The sequence below is a fragment of the Staurois parvus genome, unplaced genomic scaffold, assembly GCF_062004578.1.
Source record: "Staurois parvus isolate SC_StPar_1 unplaced genomic scaffold, SC_StPar_1.0 ptg000538l, whole genome shotgun sequence".
Taxonomy (NCBI): domain Eukaryota; kingdom Metazoa; phylum Chordata; class Amphibia; order Anura; family Ranidae; genus Staurois; species Staurois parvus.
The window spans coordinates 4,617,695-4,631,643 of NW_028318334.1; the positions used below are offsets into that span (position 1 = coordinate 4,617,695).

The following is a 13,949-nucleotide window of genomic DNA, read 5'->3' on the forward strand; positions in this document are numbered from 1 at the left end:
GCTCATGAAAACCCCAAATCCACAATCTCAAAAAATTTGAATATTGTGAAAAGGTGCAATATTCTAGGCTCAAAGTATCCCACTCTAATAAGCTAATTAAGCCATAACACCTGCAAAGGGTTCCTGAGCCTTTAAATGGTCTCTCAGTCTGGTTCAGTATGAATCACAATCATGGGAAAGACTGCTGACCTGACAGTTGTGCAGAAAACCATCATTGACACCCTCCATAAGGAAGGAAAGCCTCAAAAGGTAATTGCAAAAGAAGTTGGATGTTCCCAAAGTGCTGTATCAAAGCACATTAATAGAAAGTTATGTGGAAGGGAAAAGTGTGGAAGAAAAAGGTGCACAAGCAGCAGGGATGACCGCAGCCTGGAGAGGATTGTCAGGAAAAGGCCATTCAAAAGTGTTGGGGACTTTCACAAGGAGTGGACTGAGGCTGGAGTCAGTGCATCAAGAGCCACCACACACAGACGGATCCTGGACATGGGCTTCAAATGTCGTATTCCTCTTGTCAAGCGGCTCCTGAACAACAAACAACGTCAGAAGCATCTTACCTGGGCTAAAGAAAAACAGACCTGGTCTGTTGCTCAGTGGTCCAAAGTCCTCTTTTCTGATGAGAGCAACTTTTGCATCTCATTTGGAAACCAAGGACCCAGAGTATGGAGGAAGAATGGAGAGGCACACACTGCAAGATGCTTGAAGTCCAGTGTGAAGTTTCCACAGTCTGTGTTGATTTGGGGAGCCATGTCATCTGCTGGTGTTGGTCCACTGTGCTTCATTAAATCCAGGATCAATGCAGCCTTCTACCAGGAGATTTTGGGGCACTTCATGCTTCGTTCCGGAGACGAGCTTTATGGGGATGCTGACTTCATTTTCCAGGAGGACTTGGCACCTGCCCACACTGCCAAAATCATCAAAACCTGGTTCAATGACCGTGAGATTACTGTGCTTGATCGGCCAGCAAACTCGCCTGACCTGAACCCCATAGAGAATCTATGGGGCATTGCCAAGAGAACGATGAGAGACATGAGACCGAACAATATTGAAGAGCTGAAGGCCGCTATTGAAGCATCCTGGTCTTCCATAACACCTCACCAGCTTCCATGCCACGCCGCACTGAGGCAGTAATTGCTGCAAAAGGGGCCCAAAACAAGTAAAGAGTACATATGTATGCTTATACTTTTCAGAGGTCCGATATTGTTCTATGTACAATCCTTGTTTTATGGATTGCATGTAATATTCTCATTTTCTGAGATTGTGGATTTGGGGTTTTCATGAGCTGTAAGCCATAATCCTCACAATTATGACAAATCACGGCTTGAACTATCTTGCTTTGCATGTAATGAGTCCATCTCATATATTACTTTCACCTTTTATGTTGCATTATTGAAATAAATGAACTTTGCACGATATTCCAATTTTTCGAGTTTCACCTATAGATATTGATGTAAACATTGATAACAGCTAGCCCCGTTTTTGTTCCTATTCAGCATTAATCATCACCATAATTCATAAGGTGATCCTTTCCCTAAATCTGCACAGTTTCGCCTTACCCTCATAAATTGACCTTTCCGAATGTTAGATAACCAAGATGGATGATGACAGCTATCAGTTGGAATATAGCTGTTTCTATCTGTAGTTTTAAAATAGGATTCCGTGGTAATCTGTGTTCCTTGATTAGTCAGCGTGAGGTCCAGGAAGTTAATTTCTTTAGTACTGTAAGAAAATGTCAACTGTATATTAAAACTATTGTTGAGAGTTCTAAAGAAATGTATTAATGTTTCCTCTTCCCCATGCCACAGAAGGAGGACGTCATCAATATAACGCCGATAGAAGGTAAGTAAGAGCGGTCTCTCAATTGGAAACCAAGTGGATTTTTGAAATTCGGATGTTGGCTCCCTTGGAGCACAACATGGATATTGATGTAAATGGTTTCATTGATAACAGCTAGCCCAGCAATGGGCAAACTACGGCTCGCGGGCCGTATACGGCCCGGCGGACCTTTTAATCCGGCCCGCGGAGCTAGGCTCCTCACACAGTCCGCCCTGAAGACCGGTGTAGCATGAAAATCTGTCTCCTATGAGGATCTGTCCCCCTCGACGTATCTGCGCATGTGCCGGAGATCGCCGATCGGCTGCTAATGCCTGAAACTGGCACATGCGCAGATACGTCGAGGGGGACAGATCCTCATAGGAGACAGATTTTCATGCTACACCGGAACGGCGCGGGACACGGCGAGAGGAACGCGCGGAGCAAAGGTAAGTGAATTGACACAGGGGGGACTTGGGGACTTAATATGGGGGATAAATTACTATATGGGGGATAAATTACTATATGGGGGATAAATTACTATATGGGGGATAAATTACTATATGGGGGATGAATTACTATATGGGGGATGAATTACTATATGGGGGATGAATTACTATATGGGGGATTCATTACTATGCTTACTATGGGGGAATATTACTATACTTACTATGTATGACACATACACATCATTCATCTACTCTTGGTCCGGCCCCCGGGTCCAATATATGTACCCATTGCGGCCCTCAAGTCAAAAAGTTTGCCCACCCCTGAGCTAGCCCCATTTTTTTTCCCATTCAGCATTAATCATCACCATAATTCATAAGGTGATCCTTTTCCTTACCGTTTCTCTATATTTTCTCACTCATTCAGTGTGATTTCAACTTAAATTCTATTCATGCCTATCCTATTCTATTTTTTTATGTATATTTGTTCATTAATTTTGAACAGGTAAAAACTTTTAGCATATTGTTATACATTTGATGAATTACTGTTTTGACTTTTAGAACCTCACATTTTTCACATTTTTTTCCAGGAATACCTGGAATCCTATAATTTGGAATATTAGTGTTTTAATATATAGATTGTTTTTGATTCGGGCTTCATAAATCCCCCCTTTATATATGATCCCTCTCCTGTTATTTTAGGTAAGAGTCTTGTTTGTATGACGGTTAGCGATGCAGATCTACTAGGTACGGAGATGACGTGTGTCCTCTTCAATTAGTCTTCAAGAAAATGGCGGCTGCCTCTGTGTGCATGCCTCTTAGTCTATTTAAGGCCTTCAATTGACGTCTGGCGTGTAGGCACACCCATTTTGATAACGTGCGTGCGCACAAAACGCATCAAGGAAGAGCCGCACGCTGTGACGTCAAGCCTCCCGAAGGTCCAGTGGCCATCTTAGTGAGTGGCTGTTCATCCACATTGATTTTATCCTGTGATTTTTTTGTAGTGTGGGAGCTACTGCAGCGCTAACATGTAACATGTTACACCCTGAACACGGGTAACACATAACATGCTAGAAAAGTTGTACTTATCCTTTAACCACTTGCCTACCAGGCACTTATACCCCCTTCTTTACCAGGCCAATTTTCAGCTTTCAGCGCTGCCGCAATTTGACAATTGCGCGGTCATGCAACATTGTACCCATATGAAATTTTGATCATTTTTTTCTCACAAATAGAGCTTTCTTTTGGTGGTATTTAATCGCCACTGGGCGCTTTACTTTTTGCACTAAAAATACAAATTGTAAAAAATTTGGAAAAAAAAAAAAAAGTTTCATTGTTTCTATTATAAAATTTTTCAAACAGGTATTTTTTCTCCTTCACTGATGTGCGTTGATGAGGCAGCACTGATGGGCACTGATAGGTGGCACTGATAGGCAGCACTAATGAGGTGGCACGAATAGGCGGCACTGATAGACAGCACTAATGAGGTGTCACGGATAGGCGGCACTAATATGCAGCACTGATAGGCGGCACTGATAGGGGACACTGATGATGGGTACTGATAGACGGCACTGACTGGCATCACTGCTGGGCACTGACTGGCGGCACTGACTGGCACAACCCCTGGGCACTGACTGGTGGCACTGACGGGCGGCACTGGTGGGCGGGCACAAGTGGGTGGGCACAGGTGGGTGGGCACAGGTGTGGGCACAGGTGGGCACAGGTGGGCGGAGCTAGTGGGCGCACTGCTGGGCACAGGTGGGCGGAACTTGCGGGCGGCACTGCTGGGCACCGATCATCAGGGCACTGATCATCAGTGCCCTGATGATCGGTGCCGATCCCCGCTCTGACAACTGCCGGTTCTGTGCAGTACTTTCCTCACGATCTGACAGCGTGAGGAAAGTGCAGCCGAGAACCGGCACTTGCATTTTCCTCTGATCAGCGTGTCATTGGACACAGCTGATCACGTGGTAAAAGGCCGCTGTGATTGGCCTTTTACCACATCACGTGATCAGCTGTGTCCGTAGGACACAGCGATCATGGAGATCGCCGGGTGCGCGCCCCCTGGGGCGCGCAGGAGAGCGCGTTCTGGGAGGACGTCATATGACGTCCACCCAGAACTGGCCGGCCGCAGTGCAGCCGTCATTCGGCTATCTGCGGTCGGCTACTGGTTAAGATAAGAAGGCAAGTGTTCATGAAACGGTGCGGTCGCAAAATGTCATCTACTATTACCTTACCCTGGGTCCACACCCAAGCGTTTTCCGCAGCGTTTTGCAGAAACACACAGTCCATTAAACATTATCTCCTATGGCGTTTTTACCTGGTGCATTTTTTTTTGGAAAGGTTTAGGGACTTTTTTTAAAACGCAAAAAGTTGCGTTTTTGGTTCTATAGACTTCAATGGAAAAGCTGCAGAAAAGCATGCAGTGTATTTTTGCTGCATTTTTGATCTGCCTAGCAACAAGTAAAAGAAAAAAAAAAAATATGCAAAACACATCAAAAACTTGGCAAAAACGTATGTGCATTGTTACTGTACTGTCGCATGTTCTGTCTCCCTTTGTAATGTACAGTGCTGAGCGAACTGTTGGTGCTTTATAAATAATGTATAATATTAATGTGCAAAAAAAAAAAAAACCCCGCAAAATGCACTGCAGAAACGGATCAAACACAAACTGCAGAGGTGTGAACCTAGCCTTAGGCTGCACTCACATCTGAATGACTTTGAAGCACAGGCAGAGATGCATGTTTCTGAAAACGCAGATAACAGTCGTGTGCTGCCTAGTTTACTCGGCCCAGTGCCAAAAATTGGTACTTGAGCTTCTTTGGGGCATTTGTCGCACAGCAGTTTGTCCATTCAAGGCAATGGGCTGTGGTCTGTAAAGCCTGTGACGTATTGCCACACTCAGACATGAACATAGCCTTAAGGCTGTAGAGCATAGCCTATAGACAAAGCAGCAATGTGGATTAAGAAGAAGAACCCCCCCCCCAAAAAAAAAAAAAAACAGAAACAAAAACCCCAAACAAAACACACGCTTGTATCTGAGATCAGGCTGAGATCATTCTGAAACTGGTATGAAATAAGTTTCAGACAGATTGACAGTCCTTCATTTTAATTTGCTAGGAGGTAGTTTGCTAGGAGTTGTTTGGCAGAAGAAACATGCAAAGTTCTCTCTCCCAAAAAACAAAAAAAACAAAAAAACAAAAAACACCTTCTTGCTCCCAGCAGTTTTTTATTTTTGTGTTTATTTTCAAAATGTCTAATTAGACATTTGAGTAATCTGAGATGTTCTCACGTGTTTTTTTAGGAGCTCCCATAATAAAAATCTATGGACCAAAAATACCAAAGAAGCTCCTGTACGGCCCTTTACACATAAAAACACATTTAAGAACAGCCTCAGAATCGTCCACCTACACTACAAATCAGGTGTGGATGGGGGCTACAGATCAATTCCAGACTAAATGTTATTGTACTTTGACATGAGTAGGGAAAGGTTTTAACTCTCTTTGGGTTTTCCTTACTGTGTGTTATTCAAGTGAATCAGCTTTGTGACATTCTGGGTGTTTCCGGAGTTTCTCCAATGATTGTTTATGTCAGGCAGATTAGGTCACTTACTGTATATTGGGAAGGAAACAACTTTCACATTTGATCAATACCTCTGTCAATATGGAATGGATAGGATGGGATGGATGGATGGACGAACAAGTGGAGGAAATGGGTGGGATGGATGGACAAACAGGTGGATGGGATAGGTGGACATACAAACAGGTGGATGAAATGGATGGGACGGGAGGGACAGACAGGTGGATGAAATGGACGGGACAGGAGGGACAGACAGGTGGATGAAATGGACGGGACAGACAGGTGGATGAAATGGACGGGACAGACAGGTGGATGAAATGGACGGGACAGACAGGTGGATGAAATGGACGGGACAGACAGGTGGATGAAATGGACGGGACAGACAGGTGGATGAAATGGACGGGACAGACAGGACAAACAGGTGGATGAAATGGACGGGACAGACAGGACAAACAGGTGGATGGGATGGACGGGACAGACGGGACAAACAGGTGGATGGGATGGATGGGACAGACAGGTGGATGGGATGGACGGGACAGACGGGACAAACAAGTGAATGGGATGGACGGGACAGACGGGACAAACAGGTGGATGGGATGGACGGGACAGACGGGACAAACAGGTGGATGGGATGGACGGGACAGACGGGACAAACAGGTGGATGGGATGGACGGGACAGACGGGACAAACAGGTGGATGGGATGGACGGGACAGACGGGACAAACAGGTGGATGGGATGGACGGGACAGACGGGACAAACAGGTGGATGGGATGGACGGGACAGACGGGACAAACAGGTGGATGGGATGGACGGGACAGACGGACAAACAGGTGGATGAAATGGATGGGACAGACAAACAGGTGGATGAAATGGATGGGATGGATGGACAGACAAACAAGTGGATGAAATGGGTGGGATGGATGGACGGACAGAAAAACAGGTGGATGGATGGATGGACGGGCAAACAGGTAGATGAAATGGATGGGATGGATTGCCGGAGAAACAGGTGGATGAAATGGATGGACGGACTGACAAACAGGTGGATGAAATGGATGGGATGGATGGATGGATGAACAAACAGGTGGATGAAATGGATGGACGAACAAACAGGTGGATGGATGGATGAACAAACAGGTAGATGAAATGGATGGGATGGATGGATGAACAAACAGGTGGATGAAATGGATGGACGAACAAACAGGTGGATGAAATAGATGGGATGGATGGATGAACAAACAGGTGGATGAAATGGATGGGATGGACGAACAAACAGGTGGATGAAATGGGTGGGATGGATGAATGGACAAACAGGTGGATGAAATGGATGGATGCCAGAGTTAGACAGACAGAATGGATGGGATGGATGATGTGTTTCTATAGTGAAGGAAATCAGACACATTTCTGACACTAGCTACTTGCTGCCTCCTCGTCCGCGGGCAGGCGGCTCATACAGGCACAATTAGGTACCTGTACGTCGGCAGTGGCTTCCAGGTTCAGGGTGTCAGCACAAGCCCCCCTCCCCTGGCCGACTTTTTGTCAGCAGGATTCAGCTAATAATTCATGGCTGAGACCTGCTGATCGGCTGTGTCCAATCACAGCCCACAGCCCTGTGTTGACAAACCACACAGGGCTCTGAATAGAGGGAACAAACTGTTTGTTTATTCTCCCTGTAAAGCTAGGAGAAGGAACAAACAGATATTTAGTAAAAAGCAGCACATAATACACACATTAGGCACACACTTAACCCTTCGGTTGCCCTTAGAGGTAAACTCCTTTACAGCCAGTGTTATTAGTACAGTGAATAGTATTATCACTGAATTAGTGGCTCTGGTGATGCCAGTTAGGGTTTCTCCCAGCCAGCATCAGTTAGTGTCAGATTGCCCGCCACAGTCCCATTGCAAGTTGCTGATGACCACCGTCACTAGTATGAAAAATTTATAAAATTTCCAGTATATACTAGTTTGTAGATGCAATAACTTTCGCACAAACCAATCAACACAAACTTACTGGGTTGTTTTGTTTTTTTTTTCTACAAAAAAGACATGTAGAATATATCTTGGCCGAAATTTATGAAGTAGATTTTTTTTTTATTGGATGTTTTTTATGACAGAAAGTAAAAAATGTTTTTTTCCAAACTTTTCGGTCATTTTCGTTTATATAATAAAACCCAGTTGTGATCAAATGCTACCAAAAGAAAGCTCAGTGTGAAAAAATTATATAAATTTAATTTGGGTACAGTGTTGCATGACAGCACAACTACTAGTTAAAATAGCGTAATGCTAAATTGCAAAAAAATGCCCTGGTCATGAAGGGGGTAAACCTTCCAGAGGTCATGTGGTTATAGTGTGTACTGCAGGTCAATAAATCAGAAAGGTGTTGATACATACTGAGATCATACATAAATAGGATATAACTGGATACTAACATTTATAGGTAAAGTTGATCCAGGGAATATCTGATTACCTCTCAAGGGATCAGGAAGGATTTTTTTCCCTGCAGGAGCAAATTGGATCATGCTTTGCTGGGTTTTTTGCCTTCCTCTAAATCAACTGTGGGTATAGGATACATTTTTTTTTTTTTAAATGGTTGAACTGGATGGACTTTTGTCTTTTTTCAGTCAGACTATGTAACTTAAAGTGTTACTAAACCCACAACAGTAAAATCAGTCTGTATATGCAGTAAAGCATGCTTGTCATACACTGTGGAACCTATGGGGTTAATCCTCTGCATTGTGTAAAACTCCTGTCTTCTCTGATTCTCCCCTTCTTCTACTGTCCCCAATCCATCTGCTGATAGAACAGAGCCTTGGGGGCAATCTGCACATGCTCAGTTTGGTGTGCATTGCTAGAGAGTTTTTTTTTTGGGGGGGAGAGTGCTGTGATCAGCACAGGGCTAATCAGCACTGTCCAGACAGAGGGTCAGGGGTTATGTAGCCTCATAGGACAATCAGGGGAGAAAGAAAACTCATCCTACAAGCTTTGTGCTGTGCTGGACACTGATAGAAGCCACAAGAATGCTCTAACTGCTGATGGGAAAAAGGTATTTAGCAGTTACTAAAATAATTGCACTTCCATGTTGTGTGTACTGTGGGAGACCAGATACAGCGAATGCAGAGTCCGGGGTTTAGTAACACTTTAAGTTGGCATAAAGCCATTATACAATTTTCTTGTACAATTTTTCCTTTAAGATTACCAAAAATCATGTAATATGTAGGTCAAACCTAAACAACACTTTACATTTGTATCCAATCAGGCAAACCCTTGTACTAACTAGCTGGAGGTAAATCTAAAAGGAGATTGCACAGAAACTGTAGTGCATGCAGATCCTTATGATGAATGGCTCTTTTTGGTCGGATTATATATACATATAGATTAATTATTGAAAGTTATGTGTTTGTTGTATCTATTTGATACATACAAAAAAAAAACAACAACCTATTGAACCTTCCAGAAATCTTGTAAACGGAAACATGCTGTGCTGTTTTTCCGAATTGTTATCAATTATATTATTGCAGTTCTCTAAGTAGACTATAAAACACCGCCCCCCGGTATGGAAAGAAAGCAGACTACAAAACACCTCCCTGGTATGGAAAGAAAGCAGACTACAAAACACCGCCCCGGGTATGGAAAGAAAGCAGACTACAAAACACCGCCCCGGTATGGAAAGAAAGCAGACTACAAAACACCGCCCCGGTATGGAAAGAAAGCAGACTACAAAACACCGCCCCGGTATGGAAAGAAAGCAGACTACAAAACACCGCCCCGGTATGGAAAGAAAGCAGACTACAAAACACCGCCCCGGTATGGAAAGAAAGCAGACTACAAAACACCGCCCCGGTATGGAAAGAAAGCAGATTACAAAACACAGCCCCGGTATGGAAAGAAAGCAGACTACAAAACACCGCCCCGGTATGGAAAGAAAGCAGACTACAAAACACCCCCCTGGTATGGAAAGAAAGCAGACTACAAAACACCCCCCTGGTATGGAAAGAAAGCAGACTACAAAACACCGCCCTGGTATGGAAAGAGACTACAAAACACCCCCTGTTATGGAAAGAAAGCAGATTACAAAACACCCCTCTGGTATGGAAACAAAGCAGACTACAAAACACCCCTCTGGTATGGAAAGAAAGCAGACTACAAAACACCCCCCTGGTATGGAAAGAAAGCAGACTACAAAACACCGCCCTGGTATGGAAAGAGACTACAAAACACCCCCTGTTATGGAAAGAAAGCAGATTACAAAACACCCCTCTGGTATGGAAACAAAGCAGACTACAAAACACCCCTCTGGTATGGAAAGAAAGCAGACTACAAAACACCCCCCTGGTATGGAAAGAAAGCAGACTACAAAACACCGCCTTGGTATGGAAAGAGACTACAAAACCCCCCCTGGTATGGAAAGAAAGCACTATTCTGTAGTTCTGTTCCAGAAGGGGACAACATACTCTTCAGTAGATACAGTACTGTTGTCACCATAGAGACAGGAAGTGGGTTACTGGCAGGAATACAGATAAAAACTATAGAACAAAACCTGAAAAGAGAACACTAATGCAGCCATGACATCTAAGTACTGAAATACATTACATTTTTGATCTTGGGTTCAGACACAATTTGCAGTCATCCCCCCAAAATTCCTTGCAATGTCACAGTTTCCATCACACCTTACGTACATTCTGAAGAATCCACACAGAAGCAAATGACACTATTGGTTGAACTAGATGGACCTGTGTCTTTTTTCAACCTGACTAACTATGTAACTATGATGCTCCGGAATGCTTTTCATTGGTATATAAAATATAGAGTTGGATCATATCTGGGTCAAATATAACCCACTTTACTGTAAAAAAAAAACAAAAACAAAACACCACAACAACCACCACAACATTAAACACTCCTAACTGCAATTTTAAAAAATGTGATGACATTACTGAAAAATAAATTAATTGCATCAACATTGCATACAAAAATTAAAGCGTATGAAGGAAGGTCCAGAAATAAACAATGCTTGCCAAGAGGGCCATTGTTGGGGTAAAGACAGCAATTACAGCAAAGGAGATCAGGGCATTGTGCTCGTATGAGTGTCTAGCAACAGTCCTGAAGGGACACTAAACCTTGGGGGGAAAAAGATAAATAAATAAATGTAAAAAAAAAAAGGAAATTCTATCCAAGTATGTATTCTTAACTGGAAAAGTCCCTTCTATTGCCCTCAGCCCCCTCCAAATTATTTTTCTTTGCTCCTGTGATCTGACTTCCTGTTAGAGGGTGGCTACGTTTATTCTCCACTGTTTCACTGTATGCAGGAACTTAGCCACTCTCTCTTGCTCACTTCTAAAATGGACTAGGGACCATGTACTATGGAATGTGTAGAGTGCATATAGCATGGATGCAGACAGGGCAGCTTGGGAGCGAGCCCATATGTGTGCCCCCATGGAAAGCGGCTTTCTGTGGGGACACCTGCAGAAGAGCTAGGGTGGCAGGAGCTCCAGCGATGGACCCCAGAAGAGGAGGATAAAGGCTGGTCTGTGCAAAAGCATTGCACAGAGCAGGTAAGTATAGACATATTTGTTATTTTAAGTAAAAAACAAAAAACACAACAAAAACACTATTAACTATAACTTTATGTAGTGGATGAGCATGGTTTATGTTTAAAAAAATAAAGATATAATTTAGTGTCACTATTGTCAACATTTTTTTTTTATCTTATTTTTGAAGAATAAGGATATTGTTTAGTGTCAATGCATTCAATCTTCTTTATAAAATGATTATTATTCTATGAATGGATATTTTATACATTTTTGGAGAACAAAAGACTTTTCTGGTGCCACTTTATTCAATATTCTTTTATACATGATTATTTATAAATGGATTATTTTTGAAGAATAAGGATATTGTTTAGTGTGACTGTATTCAGTATTCTTTTACACATGATTATTCATCCGTAAAATTGATTATTTTTGAATAATAAAGATATTGTTTAGTGTCACTTTATTCAATATTGTTTTATACATTATTATTATCAAAATAGATTGTTTTTGGGGAATAAGGATATTGTTTTGTGTCACTTTACTCAATACTCTTTAGAAATGAATTATTTTATAAATGGATTATTTTAGAGAATAAGGATATTGTTTCATGTCACTTTAGTCAATATCCTTTTATCAATGGATTATTTTTGCAGAATAAGGATATTGTTTAGTGCCACTTTATTCAATGTTCTTTTATACACAATTATTCATTTTTAAATGGATATTTTATAAATGGATACTTTTTGGGGAATAGGGATGTTGTTTCATGTCATTTTATTCAATATTCCTTATAAATGGATTATTTTTAAAGTATAAAGATATTGCTTAATGCCCCTTTATTCATTGTTCTTTTATACACGATTATTATGTTTTAAATGGATATTTTATAAAATTGATTATTTTTAGGGAATAGGGATATTGTTAAATGTCACTTTAGTCAATATTCCTTATAAATAGATTTTTTTAAAAATGGATTATTTTTGGAGAGTAAGGATATTGTTTAATGTCAGTTTATTCAATATCCTTTTATAAATTGATTATTTTTGGAGTATAAAGATATTGTTTAGTGCCACTTTATTCAATATCCTTTTATAAATGGATTATTCTGAGTATAAAGATATTGCTTAGTGCTGCTTTATCCATTGTTCTTTTTTTACACAATTATTTTTTAAATGGATATTTTATAAATGGATAATTTTTAGGGAATAGGGATATTGTTTCATGTCACTTTAGTCAATATTCCTTATAAAATGAATTATTTTAAAAATGAATTATTTTTGGAAAATAAGGATATTGTTTCATGTCACTTTATTCAACATTCTTTTAAAAATGGATCATTTTATACATTGATTTTTTTTTTTTAGAAGAAACATGATGTCTAGTGTCACTTTAAATATAAAGTTATAAGAAATCTTCAGAATGCTGTGACCTGTGTTAAATGCTTTATAATTACAGCTTTTCTTTTATTATCGCCATTGTATAATGAAGCTGGTCAACTTACCGATTTTGCCTTGTTAATGAGGGATCTGATCAGATCCTTGATTTCGTTGTTTCTGTGCTTCTGGAAGATAACCTGTACCTCTGTCCCTTTACTGCGGGTGAGCAGAGGGATTTCAGGCCAGCCCAGCTCTAAAACGGGCACATCGATGTCAGACATTAAAGGAAAGTATGTGCCGGACGTCAGCTCTGAAGGACAGTTGTCAATGACACCGTCGCCATCCTTCTCCAACATGGTGTCTTGGGATTTGTTGTTGATGTTGGTATTCCTGCAGATGTATTCTATATCTAAACTTGAGAGGAACGGCAGTTCTTTCTCGTCGGTCAGGGCTTGGAAGTACGCCTTTTCTCCTTGCTCCACCAGAGCGTCGGTGGCCAGTCGGGCAGACTCATTGTAATTGAGAACTAACGGGGAACTTTGCCTCCAAGGGTTCTTCAGCTCTTCCACTCTACTTTTCAGTTGGCCGAAGGACCTCGCTCTACTTCTTACCTCCGGATTGAGCATGGCTGTCAGATGAAAGGCACGCTTCCCAAAACCGATGCACCCAGCTTTGGTTTCTGCCTAGCGGATGTTCCTGCTAAGCCTTATATATAAGATCAGCTGTCCAAATAGCTTTCGGTCTACTTGTCACTAGAGAATATCAGATGTGCTGTGTTTCCACATGGTCTTTCCTGTAATTGTGGAATGGACTTCCTCATACTGCCTGCTAAACTCTTTTTACTGCCTAGCTTTGCAATCGCACAGCCCAGTGTTGCCCTTCCCCCATTCAGCTACCTGTTTGTTGAGTTTTCTCCACCCCTCCTCAACTGTTGTAGCAGTTACTATCCAACTTGTTCCAGCAGGCTATAGATAAGCCCTACTGACAGCATGCGGCCACTTTATTGGAGTATTCAAAGCTGAATCCATCAGATGGTTGCTCTAGTTACTATATGCCACATAAGGGCTGAGACAGGGGAACATCGATGTGCAAAGTGAGTCTCTAGTAATGTTGGTGTTATTCCACTACATAGTTCAGTGCTGGCCGAAATACTTCTTTATTTGCACTAAGGCAGTAGATTTTCAAAACTCTCAGTATATTTGATGAAATGT

At 41.8% G+C, this 13,949-nt stretch overlaps 1 protein-coding gene across 1 annotated transcript in view; it reads right to left on the bottom strand.

Moving 5' to 3' along the window:
- SACK1C (scaffolding CK1 anchoring protein C) overlaps window positions 1-13,609 on the bottom strand; it is a 60,050-nt gene extending 46,441 nt beyond the window's left edge. The window contains exon 1 of the mRNA XM_089690641.1: window positions 12,864-13,609. Coding sequence (XP_089546767.1) covers window positions 12,864-13,364 — 501 coding nt within the window. The 5' untranslated portion in view covers window positions 13,365-13,609. The remainder of the gene's footprint in view (window positions 1-12,863) is intronic.
- Between the last annotated feature and the right edge of the window lie 340 nt (window positions 13,610-13,949).